This window comes from Anolis carolinensis, chromosome 6 (assembly GCF_035594765.1).
Source record: "Anolis carolinensis isolate JA03-04 chromosome 6, rAnoCar3.1.pri, whole genome shotgun sequence".
Lineage (NCBI taxonomy): Eukaryota > Metazoa > Chordata > Lepidosauria > Squamata > Dactyloidae > Anolis > Anolis carolinensis.
The window spans coordinates 7,270,854-7,297,899 of record NC_085846.1 but is presented as its reverse complement, the minus strand read 5'-3'; the positions used below and the strand labels follow the sequence as shown (position 1 = coordinate 7,297,899).

Here is a 27,046-nt window from a genome sequence, read left to right as displayed (position 1 = left end):
ATCAGCCAGGCTTTGAAGCTACAAGGTTATTCATTGCTAATCAAGATGAATAATTGCAACATTCACACTTTCCTCCAACAGACAAGAGTTCTTTCTCCCACCTTGGACCTTCCACAAATATATAAACCTCACTTGCTTAATTTCCAACAAATTTCACCTCTGAGGATGCCTGCCATAGATGTGGGCAAAATTTCAGGAGAAAATGCTTCTGGAACATGGCCATACAGACTGGAAAACTCACAGCAACCCAGTGATTCCGGCCATGAAAGCTATCAACAACAGATTGTGATTGACTTTGTGGATTAAATCCTAGAGTTGGAAGAATCCCCCAATGCCATCCAGTTCAACCCCTTTCTGTACGCAGGAATTCACAATCAGAGCACTCTTGACAGATGGTCATCCTACTTCTGTTTAAAAATGCCCATCGTACTCAAAGGCAGCACATTCCACTGTTGAGCAGATCTTACCATCATGAAGTTCTTCCGAATGATGAGATGGAATGCTAATAATAAGACCACTGCTCAATACACCAGTTCATACTCTTCTTTAATTTCCTCATGCCAATAAATTAAAGGTATCAGGGCAGTGGGAAGGGAGAGAGGCAGGGTTCGACACGGCAAGTCAGGATGGTGGCCAGGTCAGGTCAGGATGGTGGCCACATTTGGCAGCAGTGCAGCGAGTTCCGATTGGATGCCGGGGATTCGGCACAGAGGGTTGCCTTGAATGTTGAGGTGGGCAAGTTTGGGGAAAGAGGCCAGCGGTTGGAGGTCGGCAGGACGCCGAAGGCCTGAGAGAGGGAGGGAGGGAGGAGTCAAGGAGAACACTGACCAGAAGAGCCTATCTCTGGCTTCAATGTGGAGTATGGTGCCCCCCACCCCCATTCCACCCAGCCCCAGAATCCATCCCACTTGTTGGGCTAAAGGGCTATTATTTGCCAAGGGTCAAGGATACGGTTGTTGCAGAGGGAGAGCTCCTCCAGCCGAGGGAGAGCGGGCAGCCCTTCCAAGGTCTCGATCCGGTTGTCATCGGCTTCCAAAACCTGAAACAAAGACAGAAAATAGTAAATGGTATAAGCTATAGGGTCAGAGCTCTACATCGCCACTCCAGGCAAATAAAATTGAGTCCCACTCAGTCATATCGAAGAGAAATGTCGCTTTGAGTCTCCTTTGGAGAGATAAAGCAGAGCATAAATAAATATAATAAATAAATCAATATAATAATAAATAAAACAATATAATAATTTGAGTCTCCTTTGGAGAGATAAAGCAGAGCATAAATAAATATAATAAATAAAACAATATAATAATTAAAATAAAATAATAATAATAATAACAACAACAACTTTGTTTTAATACCCCGCCTCCATCTCTCTGAAGGGACTCGGGGCGGCTTACATAGGGCCAAGCCCAAGTGGTTACAGACATAGTTCTAAAAACACATCAATATAAAAACAGATCAATAAACATAATAAAATCACATTAAGATAAAACCTGGTTTAATAAAAAACCTGAGGAAGTTCATAAAAAATGACCTGGACCAAAGAAAGTGCATATAGTGAAGAATGTAAACTAGAGAAAGAAGTAAGTAACCCGGGACGATTATTATTGGTAAGGGGCTTGGGATGAGGTAAACATAGGAACTATTTCCAACTGAAGGGATATAATAATAATAACAATAACAACAACAACAATAAGATCCAATTCCAATTCCAAAAGGGAGTTCCCCGATGCTCCAATCAGTGTTGGAAATAGCAGCCTTCTCAAGCCTCCACTAGTTGTTTGTTATGTATATAATTACTTGCTGTATTGTATGTGTGTGTATTGGTATGCAATTTTACCTTAACTCTTTGTTGTGGGTGGGGCTACAGACCATGTGATCAGGTCTGGGCTTGTTCAGGGCTCAGACTCCATTTTAGAAACAGTGTGCAGTTTGGAAGTACCGTAGAGGATGTATGCTTAGAGACTTCATTGGACTTTCAGATTAAACAGAGGCTCCATTAATAATAATAATAATAATAATAATAATAATAATAATAACAACAACTACACAACTCAGCATTCCATAGGACGGAGCCATGTGTCATGGTTTGCAATGGCACTGTGTGTGTGTGTGTTAACTGGAAAATGAAGTGCATGGAGCCGATTGGCTGAGCCTGCAAATCTGGGATTGATTTGATACTGTTTCTGTTCTACAGCTGCAGAAACAGTTTGGACAAGTTTTTTTTCGGTGCTGACTGAGTACTGCTGGTAAAAGAGAGCAGTGTACTCAGAGAGGCCTTGCAATTTTTGAGGCCTGTTCGCTGCTGGGAAGAGAGGGTGAAGAATCAGGACTGTATTATTCTCTGAAGCAGATTTGTGGACTGAGAAAGGACTATTTATGACTGTAGACTTCTGTAAGTGATTAGAGGGACCACTGTAAACACTACTGTTTTTCTTGATCTCTTGGAATTAGTAAAGTTCCTGTATTTTTATTCTGCAAACCTGAGTGACATGTTCTGCGGGTAACCTTGGATCACAGGGACATGTAAGAGCATCCATTTATCATCAATCCGTAATACCATGGCAGTTAAAGTGGTAAAGTGTTGTAATTCCATAGTTGTAAGAACAGCCCTCTGTTTCAATGACAGAGGGCTGTCAGTACCAAATGCTTCAGGGGATGATGGGATTTATAGTTTGACAAGCCTGGATGGGAGCTAGGCTGGAGAGGCCTCACCTCAAGGCAGCGCATCATGGCCAACGTGGGGGGCAAAGCGCAGAGGAGGTTGTCCGAGAGGTTCATGTGCGTGACCAGCAAGAGGTGCTCCAGGTGGCAGAGCATGGTGAGGCCCTGCAAAAAGGAAGATATAGTATTAGGGCAAGAGAGGGTCAAACTGCGGGAGAGCTAAGCTTTCATGCAATGTAGCTGCTATTGCTCAGTGTGGGAAAAGGTACTGTGCAAAAACACACTGGTGACACCTGAAACATACCTGATAATCCCGGCTCTGACTCCCTCCAGGACCTCCTGCCAAGTCCCATTCCCTTTCCATTATGCCCTTCCATCTCTTACCCTCTGAGACAAATCCACGACCCGAGACTCGGCGTATTCCATCTTGAGGATGCTGTTCTCAATCAGAAACTTGCTGCGCAGATCGTCCAGGTAGGCCGAACGCATAGGGTCAGCGGCCTGAGAGCGGTCAAGGCGAAAGGGAAAAAGAGATCAAAAAGTATTGATATTATAAAACAGGGATGGAGCATTTGATTTACAGTACTGGATGTCCCGTATTTGGGGGGTTTTGAATCCCATTCGAGTTACATAGGATGCACCAAATCTTGTATTCTTTGAGAGCAAGCGTTAACCATGCTTCTGACAGACCAGCAGTTGGGTCTTATCATATCATTGCTACTTATGGCCAGAGACACCAGAAAGCCTTGAAGAAAGGAATATGTCCATGAAAGGGTATTTGCGTGAGCAATTCAGGTTCCGGGACTCCCAAAAACAACAAGCTGGGCTGAAATCTACTTGTCTCCTTTGTTGGCTCACCTTTAGGGTCGTAAAGTAGCTGAGGGTCTCGTGTTCGTAAACCAAGGGGTCCAAGGCTCTCATGAGCAGAATGATGGTTAAGAGGCACCCTGGGAAGAGAGAGATCTGATTAGGAACAACAAAAAGAATACTTAAGACCATGGTGACAATGATAATAGGCCAGGCTGTGGTGTAGCTGTGGTGCAGCTGCAATAAATCACTACTAACTGAGAGGTCATGAGTTCGAAGCCAGCCCGGGTTGGATTGAGCACCCGACCATTAAATAGCCTAGCTCATTGTTGACCCAAGCAACCGAAAGACAGTTGCTTCTGTAGAGTAGGAAATTTAGGTACTGCTTTACGCAGGGAGGCTAATTTAACATTTACAACACCATAAAAACATCCAGCAGTGTGTGGAAGAATGAGGAAGTACTCCATCAAGGACTCAGTGTCACAGTGGATGATGACGCGGCATCTCTCCCTGTGGCCAGAATCGAGCCGGAAGCTGGAAAATGTTAAATTGCCTCTGTGTCTCTGTCTCTGCCTGTATGTCGTATGTCTAATGGCATTGAATGTTTGGATTGTATATGTACATTGTGATCCACCCTGAGTCCCCTTTGGGGTGAGAAGGGTGGAATATAAAAACTGTAAATAAATAAACAAACAAACACTTTAAAATTATACACAGGCAAAGCTATATGTTGTGACCCATATCATGGTTGTAAATCATATCAGGCTTCTTTTTAGTTAAGGGCAGGGAAAGGAACACTTATTCTCTACCTTTACACCCTCGAATTCGACCACTGCTCTTTCACTATCTGTTGCCCATGTGCCGATCGTCTCAACCTTAAAGACTAGCACGCTTAATGCTATGGAATGATGGGAGTTGTAGTGTGGAGGGGCACCAGATCTCTTCAGCAAAGAAGGCTAAACACCTTGTAAAACTACAACTCCCACAATTCCACAGCATTAATCCATAACCGTTAAAGTGGTATCAAACTGCATTAATTCTACACTGTAGATGCATTCTTAACTCAAGACTTCAGGATCGCAGTCTCCTTCCTACAGCTCTTTAAGTGTGGTTTGGCAGGCTTTCAACCTCTCAGCTGGGCACCAGAGGAAAAATCGCCAACTTTGGGGAAAATCCAAGGTATAAAACCTCTCTTTCTGGTCCTGGGATTCCTTCCCTTTCCCCCAAAGTGTCCAATTCTTAGCTATTGCTGTTTTATGATGATGATGGGAGTGCAAAGCCAGCTTCACTGAGAGAGGCACTCTAGAGGCAGCTGAATAAAATATCTATTCTTGACTGACCGGAGTAAATGACCTCCAAAGGACCTGAATGTATGGGGAAAATTATACAGGAGGAGATGCTGCAAGCAGCTAGTAGAGTAACATATGCAATATTCACAAGGAGCATTGATGTGCATGGATCACTCCCCAGTACACATCTGGGTGCCAGCTAGGAGGTGCAAAGCACAATCATAACACCCAATGTGCATCAAAACACTCTTGTTGGCACTGAGGTTTTGTCACATTTTTGCAATGAAGGCATGGGTTTACTGACTGTGATGTTGGATCTTAGCCATGACTTATTATCTCAGATTCTTGGGATGCCAAATTCTGTGCTTAGTAGGTCCACAAACATAGTATGATTATGGAATGTAAACACAAAGTTCAGAGAGTAAACTCTGAAGTGCCAGCCTCAAAATCCTAGCGTTATTCCTCCTCCTAAGAAAAAGGTGCATTTCATAAACCAGAGAATCCTAGAATTGGAAGAGATCCAAAGGGCCATCTAGTTCAACCTTTTACCATATAGGAACACACACTCCAAGCCCCATTTGTGAATTGCGATGGGAGACACACACAGACAGGAACTCACATTTGTTCTCTGGCTCCAGGGCTTGCAGTTCTTTGCAGGATTCCAGTTCAGACTGAAGCACGGTTGATTTCTCAGTAGACAGCTCGCACCTGGAGAAGGGGAAGAGAGAAGGAGCAAAGAGATACGAGGATAAGAAATCATATTTGCTCAAGCTGTGGGCACAGGATCCTCATGAAAGTGGGGAAAACAAGAAAATAAACACACACTTCTTTTAACCTAAGATAATGCCTCTCTGAGAATCGCTAGGTCCTTCAGCGCAATTCTAGGGCCAACTTCCAGCAGAAGATTTTGTTGGGCGTGTGGGCTTATTAACAAAAGCCTCTATAAATGTACAGCAAATTATTAGCAGCAGCGTGACCCAGCACCAGTAGCCAAAAGTGATAAAAAGAACAAAAACACACAGAGCGATGTTATCTCTTCCTTAGGAGGCTTTTCTTTGTAGCAAAATAATATGGTTGCACTGTTTACAAGAACAAGGTTTCCATAACACATATAAAGTTCTTTATACTTCCTTCTTTGATTCCACGCTGAGCTTCTCTCTCATGCAACTTCGCTCTCACAGAGCCTCCTCTCATACCAAACATACACAGTAGCTTTATACACAGCAGCCTTCACACTGGAGCTTCACACACGAGGCCTTCAACCTGAGGCTTCTCTCACCAAAACTTCTCACACCAGGCCTTCTCACACTGAGGTCTACTAAGCTACAGGTACACTTGCTTACACTGAATTGCAGCTTTTGCTGAGACACTGCATCCATTTAACCCTTTCAAGTGCTTGAATCACATTTTTGTAATTAAAAATACCTAGCTATATTTTAATATTTCTGACAGTTTTTCTCTCTATAAATATCTGTGTCCTCCAGTGCGACTCTCTGGTCAACTTCCAACAGAATATGGTTGAACTATTTACAAATAAACAAGGTTTCCATAACACATATAAAGTTCTTTATGTTTCCTTATTTGCTTCCATGTTGAGCTTCTTTCTCATGTAGAAAAACAGCTTTGCTCTCACAGAGCCTTCTCTCACACCAAACTTACACAGGAGCTTCACACAGTAGCTTTATACACAGAGCCTTCAACCAGAGGCTTATATCACCAAAACTTCTCATACCAGGCCTTCTCATACTGAGGTCTAATAAGCTACAGGCACACTTGCTAATGTTGAACTGCAGCTTTTGCTGAGACACTGCATCCATTTAACTCTTTCAAGTGCTTGAATCACATTTTTGTAATTAAAAATACCTAGCTAATTTTTAATATTTCTGACAGTTTTTCTTTCTATAGATATCTATGTCCCCCAGTCCGACACTCTGGTCAACTTCCAACAGAAGTTTGATCAGATTGCAGTCACTTAGCAGCAGCAGCATCAACCACTTCCTATTTGTGTTTCTGAACTCTGGCAGATTTATTTATTTATTATTTACAGTATTTATATTCCACCTTTCTCACCCTGAAGGGGACTCAGGGCGGATTACAATGCATATATATGCCATACGTTCAATGTCATTATTAGACATACAGTGTGTTCCCGCACTACTTTGCAGTTCACTTTTCGTGGATTCGCTGTTTCACGGTTTTTCAATAAACTCTAAAAGACTATTATAAATCATAAAAAAATTACAATTTACAGCCTAAGGAAGGGAGAAAGGAGAAGCCAAAGGGACAGAAAAGGAGTGCCAGGGTCAACGGGAGGAGAAGGAGGCTATTTATCAACACACGATTGGTTGATAAAGACTTAAAATAGTGTATAACTACTAAAATAATGTATAAATATTAAAATAAATATAGTGTCCCTACTCTGTAGATTTTCACTTATTGCAGGTGGTCCTGGAACCTAACCCCATCGATAAGTGAGGGAACACTGTACAACATATAGACAGACACAGAGGCAATTTAACATTTTCTAGCTTTCGGCTTCATGAGGGTATGCTCATGGGATTAGGAATGGTTTTTATCAGTTTCCTACTTACTTTAATAATTACAATAGAAAATTCTATTGTAATGGTTATATTTGGTAGGAATTTAAATTGTATAGTTTTTAAGATTATCATCATCATCATCATCATCATCATCATCATCATCATTTAATTACTTATTAATCGCCCTCCATCCAAGATGCTCTAGGCGATTTACAAGATAAAATTGTAAAGGATAAAAATACATACATACAAATTATGAGCTGCTTGGGATCCCAGTCCTGGGAGAAAAGTGGGATATTAATAATAGATGATAGAGATGAAGCCTCCATGGGCAGAGGCAACTGACCACGATGAGCCCATGTAAATAAATAAATATCATAATCATAATAACATAGATGGAGATGAAGGCTTTGCTCGCAAAGGCCACTCTGACCATAATGACCCTATACAAATAATAGCACGTATTATGATGACCAAATATGACTGCTGTTCAAACTCTAGTTGACTTTGATGATTCAACCACAACAAACCGCTTTACAAAGTCACATTTAAGAAACAGCACCCCGTTGCTAACCCAGGAAATGTTTTGACAGAAATCTTGCTTGCGGTTTTTGCTGGCTTTTACGTCTCCCTTTCAGTCGTGACTCTTAATAGCTTTCATTTCACCTCTTTCCTGTTCTTTGTTGGGCAGAAATATTTGCACCAAAAAAATAACTCAACGGATGAGAAAGAAAAGTTTGAGTGGGATGGTTATTTCCAGGGAGTAAAGGAGCCACAGAGTTCATGTGTCTGGCCTCTTTGCAAAAGCATATTTGGGAATGTGCTTTTTAGATAGACAGTATCTGTTTCGCCAAAGTCACAAGATGGGTTGCAAGACCGAGGGTCACAAGACAGTTCTCAACAATGGCCAAGAATTACGCAGTGCTCCTGTCCCTAAAAGAGGGATGCTAGCATAAGAAATGCCAAGTGACTATCTAACCTAGGCATGGGCAAACTTGGGCCCTCTGGGTGTTTTGGACTTCAACTCCCACCATTCCTAACAGCCTCAGGCCCTTTCCTTTTGCCCCTCAGCCGCTTAAGCGGCTGAGGGGCAAAAGGAAAGGGCCTGAGGCTGTTAGGAATGGTGGGAGTTGGAGTCCAAAACACCCGGAGGGCCTAAGTTTGCCCATGCTTGATCTAACCAGATCACCCTGAACTTGGCTGGGCAGAATCAGAGTCACGTTGTTGTTATATTATTATTATTATTATTATTATTATTATTATTATTATTATTATTATTACAGATAACTGGCATTTATGTCAAGTGCTTATAATTTGCAGACTGCTCAGTTTTGCTCATCCTCACATCCCTTTAATACAGGACACTGTCACACTCATTTATTTGGGTGGGGATGACAAAATGAACAATTATGCCATGAGCAAGGAAGTCCAGGGCTGGATCTGAACATCGTTCTTCTAAATCCACCTTAGTTGGTTTGCATGCTGGGATAAGGGTGCATCTACGCTGTAGAATTAATGCAGTCTGATATCATTTGAATTGTCCAAGGTGTAGGAAAGGCGCTAATATTGGTAGAGACAAGAGACAGGGCTTTCTCGGTGGTGGCCTCTCGGCTGTGGAATTCCCTCCCCAGGGAGATTAAATCAGCTTCCTCCTTCCTGACCTTCCGCAAAAAAGTGAAAACATGGTTCTTTGACCAAGCCTTTGAAAATCGAATGCAATAATTAGATACAAAATGTGTCGTCGACTTATGGAATAGCCCTGGACTACGCCTATGAATCACGTGTTTTAACTTGTTGTATTGGGTTTATTATTATTATTATTCTGTTTTTAAAGGCATTGCCTATGGTGCGAAGCTGCCTTGAGTCCCCTCCGGGGTTGAGAAAGGCAGGATAAAAGTACCACAAATAAATAAATAAATACTGTATATACTCGAGTATAAGCCTAGTTTTTCAGCCCTTGTTTTAAGACTGAAAAAGCCCCCCTCGGCTTATACTCAGGTGAGGGCCCCGGTTGGCTTATATTTGGGTCAGCTTATACTCGAGAATATATGGTACATTTATTATTTTTCTCTATTATTACTGGTATTATTACAGTTATTATTTTTCTCTATTATTGTTGCTACTATTACATTTATTTTACTCTATTATTATTATTATTAATAATAATAATAATAATACATTTATTATTTCACTCTGATCTTATTATTATTATTGCATTTATTATTTTACTCTATTTATTATTACATGTATTATTTTACTCTGTTATTATTAAAAGGATACATAAGCACATTTACATTGAAGAAGATGAGAATAATGATTTGATCAGAGTTGGACAGTCTTATCTTAAATTTAATAATAATAATAGCAACTTTATTTTTATACCCCGCCCCATCTCCCCGGAGGGACTCGGAGCAGCTTACATGGGGCCATGCCCGACATAAAAATACAATAACAGCGATAAAACAGTAAAAACAATTTTACACATCAATAAGACATCAAATTTGAGCTTTATGTAAATATTCAAAAACATTTAACCTACTGATGCCTCAATTAATGTAATTTTATTGGTATCTATTTTTATTTCTGAAATTTACCACCCTCAGCTTATACTGGAGTCAATGTTTCCCCAGTTTTTTGTGGTAAAATTAGGTGCCTCAGCTTATATTTGGGTTGGCTTATACTCGAGTATATACGGGTAAATATTCTTTCACAAGGCTAAAGACCTTGGGAAACTACAACTCCTAAGATTCCATAGCATTGAGCCAAAGGAGTATTCTGGTTTTGTGTGAATGCCTCTCTTTCCACTGTCCAGGTGATCTGGCACCTTTCTTTCTGAGTCTCACCTGAAGATTTGTTCCTCTGTGACCGAATCTTGGCTCCAGCAATCCCTGTGTCCTGTAAAAGAAAGAAAGGGGTGAGAAACGGAGTTGAAGGGGTTTGGAGATGGGTCAGGTGCAAAAAAATGGGGCAGAGGAATGGAGGACTCACCCTTGAAAAGGACACATTCTTTCTGGGACTGGCCCTCGGACCACAGGATTCGGAAGGTGTGCTGTGGCCAGTGGTCATTGAGGGCCGAAGCAGGCAAATCGCACAGCTGGGAGAAGCCAAGATTTAAGGAAAAGCAGACTCAATCAACTCAAGCTTTTGGAGTGTGGTGAAACCTCTCTTGGAGTGTGGTAAAAACCTTCTCAACAGAGTCTGGATGACCATCTGTTGGGAGGGCTTTGATTATGTATTCCTGCATTCCAGAATGGGGTTCGACTGGATGGCCTTTAGGGTCTCTTCCAACTCTACAATTCTATGGCAGCCATAGGACTGTAGGATAGAAAGAACTCATATTTTTGCTAATGTAGTCTCTGTAGAAAGTAGAGGGATTCTGGGAGCTGCAGTCCAAAAAAAAAAAAAGGAATGGCGAACGCATGTGATTCTGGAGCTACGCAATTTTCTTCAAAGGAAGGCATGTTGCAAGAAGGTGACCTTCCGAGGTGCCTCCCAAGTTTCTCATTCTCTATTTAGATTTACGACCAACAAGTCTATTGGTAAGGAAATTACTCACTGCTTGTAAGAATTTACTCGTTGCCTGTCATTCCCAACTATCTGAAGCATAGAGAACTCAGTGTTCTCAGCACTGCTTGGTTATTTTTTGGTGCATCATAAGGTCAGAAGAAGCATTCAGGTTAAAAGGCCTGCATCAGCTTCAGGGTTCATTTTCCACTGTGGACAAATAGATTCTCCGGCTCCCTTGATCATTCCTGTTTGTCTTAGGTAAAGGAAAAGATTTCCTCTTGACATTAAGTCTAGTTGTGTCCAACTCTGGGGGTTGGTGCTCATCTCCATTTCTATGCTGAAGAGCCGGCATTGTCTGCAGACACCTCCAAGGTAATGTGGCCGGCATGACTGCATGAAGTGCTGTTACCTTCCCACCAGAGTGGTACCTATTGATCTACTCACATTTGCATGTTTTCAAACTGCTAGATTGGCAGAAGCTGGGGCTAATAGCGGGAGCTCACCCCACTCCTCACATTCGAACTGACCTTTCGATCAGCAAGTTTAGCAGCTCAGCAGTTTAACCCATTGAACCACTGGGGGCTCGTTTGTCTTATCATTTAATGCTATTATTATCTTTCTGTGGTTGGAAATGTATTTGTTTAATGGGTTGCTGTAAGTTTTCCAGAAGCATTATCTCCTACGTTTCGCCCACATCTATAGCAGGCATCTTCACAGGCTGTTAGGTCTGAGGATGCTCTGAGGATGTCTGCCATAGATGTGGGCAAAACATCAGGAGAGAATGCTTCTGGAACATGGCCATACAGCCCGGAAAACTCACAACAACCCAGTGATTCTGCCCATGAAAACCTTCAACAACATATTTGTTTAATTTTTGTAAGTTGCCTTGACTCTCAGAATTGGAAAAAAGGTGGAATATAAAATAACAAGAACAGCAGGACGACTACTGATAATGCTTGACCATTTGGGTTGCCCTTTCCTGCAGCTTTTTCTAATACAGTATTTCAAATAAGAGTTAGCTCTCTCTCTACCTTTGACTTACTTGATTATTCATGGGTTTGATTTAAAATGTTCTTGAAAATGAATCTCTAGGGCCTCCAAGTGTGACTCTATGTCAACATCCACAGCTGAGATTCCCGAAATTGAGATTCCATTTTTTCACTTTGCAGTTTTATCACTTTTGTACAGTTCCTGTGCCCTAACTCCAGCAAATGTGGGAGGCTGGCTGTATTTTTTAAAGGTGCAGTAACCAAAATTGTGTTTACGATATTCCAAATATGGCCACGCTGCAGATTTTTATATGAACTGTAAAATATTGGCAGTTTCATTTTCAGTTCCTTTTTGACCGCAATTCTTTATATGTCTTTACTTACTCCTTCCCTTTCATTGACCTCCTCCTCCTTTCTGCTGACTTCCACTTTCTTCTTTTCCTTACCCTGAGCCGCTTCTGCTTGCCTCCCTATCTCTCCATGGCTCTGCTCGCTCCTTCTATAAAAAGACCTAGTAACCTTTCACTTACACCCAAGATTAGCCTTTTGGATGCTTGCCCTTCCCAGCTGACATCTGACTTGCAGCCTCTGCTTTGGCCATGGAAGTGTCTCCCAAAAAAACAGTATTTATCTCCTCCAAGTTAGCACTTTTAACTACCTGGGATTCAATTCCCTGCTTGACCATGAAACCCACTGGGTAACCTTGGGCAAGTCACACTCTCTCAGCCTCAGAGGAAGGCAACGGCAAACCTATTTTGAACAGGAATAATTTGCTGATGCTTTCTTGTTTAGGAGAAATATTTCTCTATTATCACATTCTGAGAGCGTGCGCAACACACAACAGGTTTGTGAGGAAATAAAATTGGCCACTATAATGAATTACCTACTCCAAATTTGTCTACAAGCTGAGCTGTTTTTGAATTTTTGTAGAGATCCCGAAATTCTGAGATATGTACATGGGACTGCCACTTGTATGAAATACTGCTCCTTTCCTCCCCAAAAGTAGCAAGTCATACGCAATTTATCTCCATGGCCCTTTCTGTGTACATTCAGCCATATCCACAGATTCAACTATCCATGGCTTGAAAATAATATTTTTTCCAATGTTTGGTTTTGGCATTTGATAGCAGGGATGCCATTTTACTTAGCCATTGTATAGAATGGGACTTGAGCATCCAAGGGTTTTCTTATCAACTGTGAATCCTGGAACCAAATCTTAATAAATCCCAAAGGTCTACTGTGCTAAACAAATCCTCCATCCCAAAACCTGGGACTGAAATGCGTGTCCTATATTGGGAAAATGAAATCCCTGTTTCAAACCCATTCTGGTACCCGTTTCTTCCCACAAACAATGGATGAAAACTGATTTTCCCCCTTAACTGCAGCTTCTTATTCTCTGCCCCATTAAGGGTCTTTAAGGATACCCACATAAATCCCGGCCTGTTCCTTCCATCGGGCGTGCGCCAACGCACCACCAAGGGCGACTCGTCCCCAAAGATGATCAAGTCATGAGATGCTGGAGCAATCTTTTCAAAAAGAGAGAAAGGAGGGACATATTTAAGGTGAACGGAATAGGTTCCTTCGCAGCCCCGATTCTTTCCCCTTCCTGGCACTTACTGCCACGGGATGGGAGAAGGCGACGGCCAAAGAAGTGTCTTCTCGGTTTACGTAAACACAGCGAATTGTAGGTTCAGGGTCAGCTGTTGAGGAAGCAAGACCAAGAAAGAGGAATGCAAAATGGGTCAAAGTACTGGGAAGTCTTGAAGGTCAAAAGCCTTCAAGATCCTAGGCTCCATCTACCTGGTGTGATGGGGCCACAACATGGCCAAATAAAGTACCTTCTGCTGTTCTTACCTCTTCCCAGGAGCCATCGATGATAGAACCACGCACTCTGGTCATTTGGGTCAGTGAAGAAGGCATTCTGCACCAGTTCCAGTTCTGGAGAGAAGAAGAGAAGGTGCCGCAACTTGGACTCTTTCAGCAATTGTCAAGGGTCAATTCACATGATGGGGTTAGAATGCTATGATTCCATTTCCAGGGCCATTGCTGCATCCTGGGATTTGTAGTTTAGGGAAGTCCATTTAGAACTCTCAGCCAGAGAGCTGTAGTAGCTCAAACACTATAAATCCCAGGATGCCATAGGATGGAAACCATAGCAGTTGAAGTGGAATGACAACACTATAATTCTGTAGCATATATGGGCCCATAACTATACAATGAACTAGAATGCAGAATGAGTCAGGGTAAGCAGAGGCTAGATGGCCATCTGTTGGGGTGCTTTGATTGTGTTTTCCTGCATGGCAGTTGTTGTGCTGGATGGTTCTTGGGTTCTCTTCCAACTCTAGGATCTTTACATTATAATTAAAATACGACACAGATCTAAAGGAATGTATTACTAATAACTAGTTATTTAATATTGCCCACCCCATTTTATAGGTTTTATCATTTTATAGGTTTTTTAAGTCCCCTTGGGGAGATAGGGCAGAATGCAAATACAGTTGTTTTTTTTAATTATTATTATTATTTTAATGCGATCGGTTCCTTGTCCTCCCCCGCCCATCTCTATTTTACTCATGGGCTTTACTCAAGAGTTTTGCACTAATCACCCTCTGTACATAGCAATTGATGTCTTGGTTTTAATAACTGTCATGTTATGTTGTTTTATAACTATGTTATTTTATTGTGTTTTAAATTTATGGACTATTTTTCTTATGTAAGCCACCCTGAATCCCTTCGGGAAGATGGAGACGTGGTACAAGAATAGTTGTTGATGTTGTTATGATGATGATGATTATTATTATTTGAAACACAACAAGATGAGTCCACAGCAGACACTCTGCTGGCTGTTGTTGTTGTTGTTATTATTACTATTATTATTATTATTATTATTATTATTATTATTATTATTATTAACTAGTTACTTCCAAGCTCTGATCAGTTCATAACTCTTGCAGGTGATTTTGAGGCTGCAGAATAGAGATGATCTTTTTTCTAAAGCAAAAAGGAAAGGCTTCTGTGGCTCGGTGTTTGTTTGAGGGATTGTGGTTTGTGGTTGAGTGACACTGGGATCTAGATAAACCTTGGGATTAGTTCTCTTTCCAGCAAAGAACATAAGCGGAGATGGTAATAAAATACTTTCCCCTAAATTGGGATATTTTAAGAAATGCTCCAGTTGTATCCAAGCGTGACGACATGTGGAATCACTGACACTTGGCACATAGAGTTGAGTCACCAAAATGCTTAAAAATGTTACTCTTTTTGGAGAATTTTGGTCCAGTTTTTTTGAGTTTTATACCTGGATGTTGGCATTTGTACTACACATGGGACAACATGGGCTGTCCAGGTGTTTTGGACTTCAACTCCCACCATTCCTAACAGCCTCAGGGGGAAAAGGAAGGGGCCTGAGGCTGTTAGGAATGGTGGGAGTTGAAGTCCAAAACACCTGGAGAGCCCAAGTCGACCTATACCTGAGACAGACTGATGCCAGAGGCATGACACTGTCTTTTCAACCATGAAAGATAAACAAAGATGAGCAAATAATGACTCAGGCCAGGGAAGTATCTCCTTTCCGTTGTGCTATGACTTTCTCCCCTTCGTCTGGACCCTTCCCTTTAGCAACAGGGCGCTACCTTTCAAGGTGAGCTTACCTTGTGCCAGGTTCTCACGCCCCAATTGCTGTCCCATTAAGTGCCAAAAAAAGAAGCCAGCAGACGGAGGAATAAACGCTTGCCCTGCCCAAGCGCCCGCCCGTCTTAATCCCCTTGGAATTTCACCTGTCCCAGGTGAGGGGCTGGGTACCTGGGCAGGTAACGTTGTGTACACTTTTACTCACAGCCCTGCTATTTGCCTTCCTGCACCTCTCCTCTCCGGCCCTTTTACACCGGAGATTGGCTGCTGTGATTCACAATATTTCCCTCGCATACGCCCAAATGGTGGAGTTCAAAAGGGAGAGACTAGTGACCATTTCCAACTTATTTCAAGCCTACTTCCTGCAGCTCACAAGACAGCGATCTGTACTGACCATTTAATGCAGTTTCAAACATTTTTTCTTGTGTAGATCATTACACTATGTAACAAAAATTGCAAAAAAAATCAGTTCCTGGTTTCAAAGCGTTATTATCTGTTTAACTGTGCAGCTCCTACTTTAAAAGTAGTATATACTCGAGTATAAGCCTAGTTTTTCAGCCCCTTTTTTAAGACTGAAAAAGCCCCCCTCAGCTTATTCTCGGGTGAGGGTCCTGGTTGGCCTACATTTGGGTCAGCTTATACTCGAGAATATTTGGTACATTTATTATTTTTCTCTATTATTATTGGTATTATTCCATTTATTATTTTTCTCTATTATTGTTGCTAGTATTACATTTATTTTACTCTATATTAATTATTATTAATAATACATTTATTATTTCACACTGATCTTATTATTATTATTATTACATTTATTATTTTACTCTATTTATTATTACATGTATTATTTTACTCTATTATTATTAAAAGGATACATAAGCACATTTACATTGAAGAAGATGAGAATAATGATTTGAACAGAGTTGGACAATCTTATCTTAAATTAGAGCTTTATGTAAATATTCAAAAACATTTAACCTACTGATGCCTTAATTAATGTAATTTTTTTAGTATCTATTTTTATTTCTGAAGTTTCCCACCCTCGGTTTATACTGGAGTCAATATTTTCCCAGTTTTTTTGTGATAAAATTAGGTGCCTCGGCTTATATTCGGGTCGGCTTATACTAGAGTATATACGGTATATTATTATACTCCAGAAACTTTGTTTTTATGGCGGCCATAACCTATGTTGAATTGGCTGAGACTCCATAAGATATTCTTGAAAATCTATAGCAAAATATGCTGTAGGCTGTCCCACACAAACAAAGTTTTTGCAATTTAATAAACTTTTTTCCATGCTTTTATGACAGAACCTATCACAGGTTCTGTGAATTTTCCGGGCTGTATGGCCATGTTCCAGAAGCATTCTGTCCTGACGTTTTGCCCACATCTATGGTAGGCATTCTCAGAGGTTATAAATGTCATTTACTCATTGGTTTTATCATATTAGCATGGAAAAGGTTGTTGAAGGCTTTCATGGCCGGAATCACTGGGTTGCTGTGAGTTTTCCAGGCCGTATGGCCATGTTCCAAAAGCATTCTCTCCTGATGTTTTGCTCACATCTATGACAAGCATCCTCAGAGGTTGTGAGTTCTGTTGGAAACTAGGCAAGTGGGGTTTATATAACTGTGGAAAGTCCAGGGTGGGAGAAAGAAGTCTTGTCTGTTTGAGGCAAGTCTGAATGATGCAATTGGCCACCTTCCAGACAAGAAACAATCAGGGCCAGCTAACACCTCCCAACAAGGATCCCCCCAGGCAGGAAGCAGCCAGGCTTTGAAGCCGCGAGGCCATTCAATGCTAATCAAGGCGACCAACTGCAGCATTCACACTTCAAACAGACAAGAGTTCTTTCTCTCACCCTGGATATTATTCCACAGATATATAAATGCCACTTCCTAGTTTCCAACAGACCTCACAACCTCTGAATTAATTCTACACCATTTGACAACACATTAACCACAGCAGCTCAATGTGATGGAACTCTGGGAGTTGTAGTTTGGTGAGGTAGCAGCATGCTTTGGCAAAAAAAAAAAAATTAAAGACTTTGCAAAACCACAATTATATTATTATTATTATTATTATTATTATTATTATTATTATTATTAATTTGTTACACACCTTACCTAATAGCTCAAAGTGGGTCACAACCCAGCAATTCCCAGGATCCCATAGCAGTGAGGAATGACAGTTAAAGTGGTATCAAACTGCATTGATTCTGCCGTGTAGATGCAACCTGTTTTCCAGATCACTTACCTTTCAATAAGATTTCCTCCGTGATCCGGCCCTGCTGCTGGGGGTCGGGGTAAAGCTGCGGAAGGAGGCGGCTGCGGTAATGCCAGGAGGAGTAGTTGGAGAAATTGCGGGTGATGAGGCTGTCGCTGAAGGCCAGTTCGTCCTGCGGAGGCACCTCCGAATGCTGCACCACAAAGCGGCGATAGTCCCAACAGTGAACTGCAAGGGGCAGCAAAGAGAAATACAAATGTGGAGGGCACAGGGCATGCCTGCCTACCTGTCCATTTGTCAAAGCCATTTAGATGGGCCCATCAAGTTCCACACTTTGGACCCACTACCAAATCCTTGGTAACTATTACTACCATTACAATTGTGGATTTTAAGGTGCATTGTCTTTTAAGGTTGTGAGCTGCTGTGTGCCCAATTAAGAGAGAAAGGCGAAATATAATAATAATAATAATAATAATAATAATAATAATAATAATGCTCACATATCCACAGAGAATATGCTCCAGGACTTTAAATAAATACTTGAAACCATGGTAAATCATGAACCATATTTGCAAACAACTTCTGAAGGTTGCTGTGGGTTTTCTGAGCTGTATGGCTATGTTCCAGAAGCATTCTCTCTGGCATCCTCAGAGGTTGTGAGGTCTGCTGGAAACGAGGCAAGTGGGGTTTATATATCTGTGGAATATCCAGGGTGGGAGAAAGAACTTTTGTCTGTTTGAGGGAAGTGTGAATGTTGTCATTGGCCAGCTTAATTAGCACTGAATAGCCTTGCAGCTTCAAACCTTGTCTGCTTCCTGCCTGGAGGAATCCTTTGTTAGGAGGTGTTAGCTAACCCTGATGTTTTCCTGTCTGCAATTCAGTTTTTCTGAGTGTTGTCTTTTATTTACTGTCCTGATTTAAGACATCCCACAGATGTACAAATCCCACTTGTCTAGTTTCCAACAGACCTCACAACCTCTGGGGGTGCCTGCCATAGGTGTGGGTGAAACGTCAGGAGAGAATGCTTTTGGAACATGGCCATACAGCCTGGAAAACTCACAGCAACCCAGTGATTCCGGCAATGAAAGCCTTCGACAACACAATGGTCCAGGGAGGGCCAAAAACAGAAAAATGGCTCCAATGCTTTTCACCTGAGGTGAAAATATTTTTGGGTTTATTTTGTGGCCCTCCAGGGTCCCTAGATGAGGATCCACTCTGATCTTTTTACCACAATTATTTAAAAAGGCAATTAGGCAAATTTGTAAGGAGCTGTTGCCTTCAGGGCCTGCTTATGATCTTCCCAGAAGCATCTGGTCAACCATCTGGGTAACAGATGGATGTTTATTGTGCTATAGCAGTGTTTGCCTTTTGTTATGCAACATCAGCATTATTGAAGGAAGCTACATTACTTTTTGCCTTGTAGCTCTGCGGCGGAACTACAAATTCTGGCCATTTCCAAGGACTGAGATAACAAGGATAATAATCACACGCCTGTGTAAACATGGGCCCTCCAGGTGTTTTGGACTGCAACTCCCACCATTCCTAACAGCCTCAGGCCCCTTCCTTTTCCCCCTCGGCCGCTTAAGCGGCCGAGGGGGAAAAGGAAAGGGCCTGAGGTTGTTAGGAATGGTGGGAGTTGCAGTCCAAAATACCTGGAGGGCCCAAGTTTGCCCATGCCTAGCTTACAAAGATAGCAAGAGGGAAATACATACAGTTGCGTTCATCAACTTCCAGGAACTTGCCACACAGCTCCAGTTCACGCTCCCAGTCCGGCTCTGGGGTGTGCTCCATCACCCAGCAGCGATGATGCCACGTCCCGTAGGATTTGGGGTTCACGCGCAGGCAAGACTCCAGAAAGGAGAGTTCTGCCTTACACAGGGTTTGCATCTCTTCTGGGGTTCTGTTGTTACAAAAAAGGTGGAGTGAAAAAGTCAGGAATAATCTCATGCATGTAGCATCCAATCAGCCTTACAACCTGCTCCCTCCCTTCCTCTTGGTCTCCACCACCACTTACTCTTCCTGAAAGTGAAGGAATATCTCTCGCCGGAAGTTCCAGAGCGTGGCAAAATCGGGGTTGGCGGCCAAGACCTGGCTGCTCAGATCCAAGGCCTCCTTGTCCAGTTGACCCAGTTTCCTCTGGAAAAGGCACGTTAACATCATGTAAGTCTTTGTGGGAGAAAGAGACAACCCAACCCCACACTTATGGGGTGTTGCATGGTTTCCCAGCTAACATCTGCGTCAGAAGATTTCAGAAAATGCCAGCCACAAATGCAGGCGAAACTTCAGGAGAAAATGCTGCTAGAACATGGCTATTAAAGCCTGGAAACCACACAACACCCTAGTGATTCCAGCCATGAAAGACTTCAACAATAATAATAACACTAATAGAGTCTCACTTATCCAACCTTCGCTTAGCCAACGTTCTGGATTATCCAACTCAGTCTGCCTCCCACCCAGATCCATGGCTGTTTCTCTAGACTGAACTTTTTATAGATTTAACTTCCAACAATGTTGTTACTGTAAGTTCATTTTGTGCAAGTCTGTCTTTATTTGCATTCAATTTTTTAGTAATCAATGTTTTTATAGTCAATGTTTTCAATACGTTGCAATGTTTTGGTGCTAAATTAATAAATACAGTAATTACTAATAACATTACCATGTACTGAACTGCTTTTTCTGTCAATTTGTTGTCAAACATGATGTTTAATTTGTGAAATTGAAACGTAATTTGACGTTTAATAGGCTTTTCCTTAATCATCCAACATTTTCGCTTAACTAAAGTTCTGCCAGCCTGTTTATGTTGAATAAGCGAGACTCTACTGTAATAATAATAATAATAATAATAATAATAATAGCAACAACAACTTTATTTTTGTATCCCGCCTCTATCTCCCCGAAGCGACCCGGGGCGGCTTACATGGGGCCAAGCCCAGATAATTACAATAAACAAAAAATAAAAACACAGCAAAGTAAAAATACAAAATTATACACATTAACATAGTAAAAATAAAATAGTGACCATAGTATAAACATAATTATACATCCACACTTACGTCCCACATTCCTCTGTGCTTTCCCAAAAGAGGATCTAATCCTTTATCACACAGCCAAACTACAATTAAGGCCCCTTCCACACAGCTGTATAAAATCCACATTGAACTGGGTTATATGGTAATGTGGACTTAGATAATCCAGTTCAAAGAAGATATTGTTTATTCTGGGATAAACAGAAAACCGGAGATATAGGGCTTGTCTGGAAGGGCCCCCAGTCTCCAAAAGTTAATTTAAGGAGGAAGACTATGGAAAGAGTCCATTCTTTTCTTTCTTCCTCAGCCTTTTCTTGTCTATTCACCTTCTCAAAGATGGCTTTGGTGGCAGTCACATACTGGTGCAGCTTCTTCTCCCGTTCGAGACGCTTGGCTTCAGCCTGTTCCTCGGTCGTCTTTACCTTCAACCGGCCATGCTGTTGGGAAGGGAGATTAGGGGAGAAAGACCATAAATCAATCAAGAATGCTATAAAAGTTTCAATCAAGAATGTTATAAAAGTTATATATTATTATTATTATTATTATTATTATTATTATTATTATTATTATTATTACTATTATTATTTATTAGCGACATTTATCTCACCCTTCTCACCCTGAAGGGGACTCAGAGCGGCTTACAAGCCATATCTACATACAATATATTATATTATTCGTATAGCACAATATAAGCAATATATATTAAAATATTGTACTATAAAACTATATTGTAATATTAGGAATATTACATATAAATATACTATTATAATAGTGTTGTTGTTGTTGTTGTTATTATTTAAATATAGCTCAGGATAGGAGAACTTCTCTCCTTCAGATACTACTTTGGAAGAAGCATGGCTGTAAAAACATAGGGTAAAGAAAGAGCAAATAAGCCATGGAAATACACAGATATACCTCAGTTAATAAAGTAAATTTACATCTGGGCATTAAATATAAAGTTTGAAACCAGAGATAGAAAAGATACTGAAAGATTTGAGTAGTTCAATGTGTTGCTGCAAACTTTTTATCCAAAACAAAGCAGTATGACTCCTGTATACGCATGGGATACATTCCAGGATTTTATGTTCGTACAAGAAACAATTAATAGCCAATTCCAGTGCAAATCTATAGTTAATTTCCACTATAAGCATAGCAAAGAGTTGCATGAAGGACCTAGAGAATGTCTAGAGAAGGCATGGGTAAACTTGGGCCCTCCAGGTGTTTTGGACTTCAACTCCCACCATTCCTAACAGCCTCAGGCCCTTTCCTTTTGCCCCTCAGCCGCTTGAGCTGTTAGGAATGGTGGGAGTTGAAGTCCAAAACACCTGGAGGGACCAAGTTTGCCCATGCCTGCTATAGATGCACCCTAAGTTTACATTAAGTTTAAGGATTACATAGATCAGAAAGAGCTTCTCCCCAACTCACCATGTTGACCGCTCAGCAAAAACAGCTCTAGAGAGGGAGGTGAGGAATGAATGATGTATCCTAAAATATAAAGAAAAATCAGGTGAACATGGAGGGAGATTATTTAGAAACTATTTTATAATTTCTGGATTTGTTGGGTGACAACCCATGTCACTTTGACATTTGGAGGATGGGAGTTGTATTTGTTATATTCTACATGAGAATGATGGGAACTGTATACACACACACGCTCTTACTTAGGCAATCCCAAGTGTGCTGGCCTTCCAAATGTAGTGTCTTGGCAATGGGTACGTAGATGACTGTGGAGCCCTGTTCTTGACCAGTATGTTCTTCTGCAGTGAGGACATTGGCACATTTCTCCCTTTCGCCCTCCATTCATACCTTTTCCAATTCCACAGCACTGCTGGTCATAGCTGACCTCCAGTTAGAGCGCTTAAAGGACGGGGCTTCCCAGTTCTCAGTGTCTATGCCACAGTTTTTAAGGGAAAGCCCATCTTTAAATCTCTTTTCCTGTCCACCAACATTCTATTTTCCATTCTTGAGTTGGGAGTAGAGTACCTCTTTGGGAGACAGTGATCTTTGGGCATTTGAACAATGTGGCCAATTCAGCAGAGTTGATGGCTTCAGAGCATCACTTCAATGCTGGTGGTCTTTGCTTCTTCCAGCACACTGGCATTTGTCCGCATATCTTTCCAAAAGATTTTCAGGATTTTTCGGAGGTGACGCTGATGAAATTGTTCCAGGAGCTGGATGTGACGTCTGTAAACTGTCCATGTTTCACAGGCATAAAACAGGGTTGGGATGACAATGGCTTTATAAACAAGCACCTTGGTGTTCCTATGGATGTCCCAATCCTCAAACACCCTCTGCTTCATTTGGAAGAATGCTGCACTCGCAGAGCTCAGGCGGTGTTGTATTTCAGTGCAAATGTTGACTTTTGTGGAGAGGTGGCTTCCAAGGTAGCGGAAATGGTCAACATTTTCTAATATTATACCATGAAGCTGTATTCCTGGCATTGCAGAGGGCTTGGCTGGTGCCGGCTTTGGTTGTCTTGATGTTCATTGAGAGGCCGAGCTTCTTGTATGCTTCTGCGAAGATGTTTAGAGTAGCTTGTAGGTCTTCTTCTGAATGAGCACAGACTACGTTATCATCGGCATATAGTAGTTCTATAACAGATGTTGTTTGACACACACACAAAATCAGGGGGTTTCCCAGGTTGGGAAAAATAGCTGCCCTTTAAGACCAGTGAGTCTATTGCCAGTTTTGAACACCAATTCTCTGCCCCATGTAGCACAGCCAATGGTCAGGGATGCTGGGTGCTGCAATCCAATGAAACCTGAAAGCCCTGATTCCAATCCATGCTATAAAGATCCACAAACCACCTTGCTTTTCCTCTCCATAGACTTCTACCCTCTTGAAATAAATGCCATATTTATTATTTGAGAGCAGCTCCCACTCCTCCATTGAAAATCAGGTCAACCACCCACGTGGTCACACCTTCCTGATTCAAACACCCCATTGCACTGTGGGATTGGGCCAAAGTGGCCACCTTTTGGGCAAGGATTTTTCCCCAGACAAATACTGAGAGATGTTTCAACACATCTGTACCTCCAATCACATCTTCCTATCACATTGTCCCCATTTCGTATATATACATATATAAGCCCAGTCTATTTACTTCCTCTTCTCCCTCCCCCCTCTTTTTAGTGACAAAGTGGTGCCTTCCATGAAAATCTGGCGAGGCTCCCAAGGGACCAGACCATTCCAAAGCAGCACATGGGGGTGGGATGGGGGGGAAGCAGGGTAAAACCGCTGCTGGGCTAATCTAAAGAACCTCTAGGGGGCGATACCAACCAGCCTGGAGAGGAGGGGGGAGGATGCGCGGAGGATGCAGCGCCGCCGTCAACCAAGTGGTCTCGTCCGCAGCGGTTCTGTGAAGGAAGGGTGAGCGCCTATGGGCGATACCACTTGAGGCTCTGCATGGGGGGTGTCTGCACGAAATGTTTCGGAAATGGAACCGACTATGCCGCACGCGGAAGCGTCGAGTTGGAACCTTACGTTCTTAAAGGGGCAGCACTATTTATTTTCCTTCTTAAAGGGATGCACATCTGTTTAATCTGGGATGCAGCCTTACTCCCCTTGAACCGTCATAGGCTCAATGCAGTGTAACCATGGGAGTTGTAGTTTCCCATGGACGTCGCCAAACTACAACTTCCAGGGTTCCATAGCTTTGGCTTGGGTAATTAAAGTGGTGTCAAACTTCATTAATTCTGTAGCGTAGATGAAATCTATGTCCTCGCACCAAATCCTATGAACTAAAAGCTTGCTGTAGGATTCAAAAATGTTGGCTAACTGAGAGTCTGCATTTTAGCTTTGTTCTATCCCAACTCGAGGGAAACAACATTAATTTGTGGTCAAAGGCTTTCATGGCTGGGATCACTGCGTTGTGCATTTCTGGGCTGTATGGCCATGTTCCAGAAGCATTTTTTCCTGACATTTCCCCCACATCTATGACAGGCATCCTCAGACACAAATCAAGGAACATGAAAGGCACTGCAGACTAACTCAACCAAAAACCCACATCAGGGCCAGCTAACACCTCCCAAGAAAGGATTCCCTCAGGCAGGAAGCAGCCAGGCTTTGAAGCTGCAAGGCTTTTCAGTGCTAATCAAAGTGGTTAATTGCAGCATTCACACTTGCCTCCAACGGACCAAAGTTCTTTCTTCCACCCTGGACCTTCCACAGATATATAAACCCCACTTGCCTAGTTTCCAATATACCTCATAAGCTCTGAGGATGCCTGCCATAGATGTGGGCGGAACGCCAGGAGAGAATGCTTCTGGAACATGGCCATACAGCCTGAAAAACTCACAGCAACTCATCATCATCATTTTTATTACAGGTCAGGACTTTTCCAGATATTGTTAGATTGCAATCCACTGATTTCCTTGCTATTGACTGAAGCTACTGGAAGTTATACTCAAATGACGTTCAATTGGCATCTTTATTCCCAGGCCTGATTTGAAATACAAATCTGTGGCTAATCTCTGTTTCTGAGACTCACCTTCTCTTTGAGAAGGGCTGTCCCTTTTTTCACCCCAAATGGGCAGCCACTCCTGATGTGTCACAGAAATGAATGTCTTGTTTGGCATTCTTTACCAAGAAAACGTTGAACCATTTTTTAAGCATTAAGTAGTATTTCCCTTTCATTCATCATTCCCATGCATTCGTTCAGAGAGAGAAACCATGAGACATCAAGGCAATCCAGGAAACCTGGACTGTTATTCACCTTTCATGTCGCTCAGGTTTAAGGAAATCTCAAGGGTAGCAATTATCTGAGTTACATAGGAGCCTCCGGTGGCCTAGGGGATAAAAGCCTCGTGACTTGAAGGTTGGGTTGCTGACCTGAAAGCTGCCAGGTTCGAATCCCACCTGAGGAGAGCGTGGATGAGCTCCCTCTATCAGCTCCAGCTCCAATGCGGGGACATGAGAGAAGCCTCCCACAAGGATGGTAAAACATCAAAACATCCGGGCGTCCCCTGGGCAACGTCCTTGCAGACGGCCAATTCTCTCACTCCAGAAGCAACTCCAGTTGCTCCTGACACGAAAAAAAAATCTGAGTTACATAATATATTCTCCAGATTCTCCTCTTCCTGTGGCATTTGGACATTTGCACTATTGGTCATATAGGACTTCTGCATACACCTATAGGGCCTAAATACCCCAAAGGCAACTGATCTTGTCTGACCCTGGATGCTAAGCAGGGTCAGCCCTGGTTAGTACTTGGATGGGAGACCTCTAACAAGTATGAGGTGCTGTAGGCTGTATTTCAGAGGAGAGGACTGGATAAACCATATCTGAATATTCCTTGTCTAAGAAAACCCTATTGTTGCATCTACGCCAGCTAGGAGGTGGCTGTTAGGAATTGTGGGAATTGAAGTCCAAACCACCTGGAGGGCCAAAATTTGCCCAGGCCTGATCTACACTGTAGAATTAATGCAGTTTGACCCCACATTAACTGTCTTGGCTCAATGCTATGGAATCCTGGGAGTTGTAGTTTGGTGAAGCTCCAGCATTTTTGGGCAAAGGAGGCTAGCAACCTTGTAAAACTACAACTTCCCTGCTATGGCAGTTCTAGTGATGTCAAGCTGCACTACTTACCTGTCCTGACATTAAGTCTAGTCAAGTTAACTCTGGGGGTTGGTGCTCATCTCCATTTCTAAGCCGAAGAGCCAGCGTTGTCCGTAGACACCTCCAAGGTAATGTGGCCAGCATGACTGCATGGAGCACCATTACCTTCCCGCCTGAGCAGTACCTATTGATCTACTCACATCAGACTCGAAATGCACCAATTGTGTATATGTATATTTTTATCAATGTTTAATGTATTTAATTTTAATTGATTGAATTGTCTGTAATATTTTTATATTGTGTTTTATTGTAAGCCGCCCTGAGTCCCCTATGGGTGAGAAGGGCGGGATTTAAGTATTGTAATAAAATAAATGTTTTCGAACTGCTAGGTTGGTAGAAGTTGGGGCTAGCAGCGGAAGCTCACCCCGCTCCCCGGATTTGAACCGCTGACCTTTCCAGTATGGGTGTCTCCTAAGAAGGAAAATAAAGAAACATATTAGCTTTCAAGAAATCAGATTTCTCATCCTTGGGAAACTTGACAAAGAGGAAGCAAAAAGTATGACATCAGGACATGCCATAATGTATAGCACTTCATCAGCTGGGACAGCCCAAGAACCTGACAGCCTGCTGTTAAAAGGAATAGTCAGTCATTCATCCAGTCCATAAGATTAATGGTGGTTTTGGGAAAAGAACGCAACACACCTAGATTCCCCATTGCTCAGGATTAGAGGGGCAGCCACACCTCAAGGAGCCCATTCCTATGGGGTCAAAGCTGGGTTGAAGGGCACAGGGCTTTGTATCTGATTGTTGTCTTTTTATTT

The 27,046-nt window shown here is 42.0% G+C and overlaps 1 protein-coding gene across 2 annotated transcripts; it reads right to left on the bottom strand.

The window, feature by feature from the left end:
* Window positions 1–529: 529 nt before the first annotated feature.
* Window positions 530–24,106, bottom strand: rabggta (Rab geranylgeranyltransferase subunit alpha). 2 transcript variants are annotated; one of them, XM_016996993.2, is made up of 17 exons: window positions 23,949–24,106; window positions 22,095–22,154; window positions 20,996–21,106; window positions 19,658–19,779; window positions 19,356–19,543; window positions 17,674–17,871; window positions 13,648–13,731; window positions 13,411–13,493; window positions 13,218–13,319; window positions 10,286–10,391; window positions 10,141–10,192; window positions 5,377–5,465; window positions 3,520–3,608; window positions 3,046–3,162; window positions 2,713–2,826; window positions 952–1,039; window positions 530–787 (listed from the first exon to the last, which is right to left on the bottom strand). In XM_016996993.2, the coding sequence occupies exons 2-17, from the start codon at window positions 22,095–22,097 to the stop codon at window positions 639–641; spliced, it is 1,695 nt and encodes a 564-aa protein (XP_016852482.2). In that variant the 5' UTR covers window positions 22,098–22,154; window positions 23,949–24,106; the 3' UTR covers window positions 530–638. The 2 variants fall into 2 exon arrangements, with proteins under 2 accessions (XP_016852482.2, XP_062813339.1); XM_062957269.1 differs by lacking the exon at window positions 23,949–24,106 and adding an exon at window positions 22,331–22,582.
* Between the last annotated feature and the right edge of the window lie 2,940 nt (window positions 24,107–27,046).

What these genes read in the sequence shown, in the direction of transcription:
- rabggta (XM_016996993.2), bottom strand. An exon ending in GGAGGAAATCTTATTGAAAG is followed by an intron (nt 13,732 to 17,673) that starts GTAAGTGATCTG and finishes TCTTCTCTCCAG; the next exon opens with AACTGGAACTGGTGCAGAAT. An exon ending in TCGTGGATTTGTCTCAGAGG is followed by an intron (nt 2,827 to 3,045) that starts GTAAGAGATGGA and finishes TCCTTTTTGCAG; the next exon opens with GGCCTCACCATGCTCTGCCA.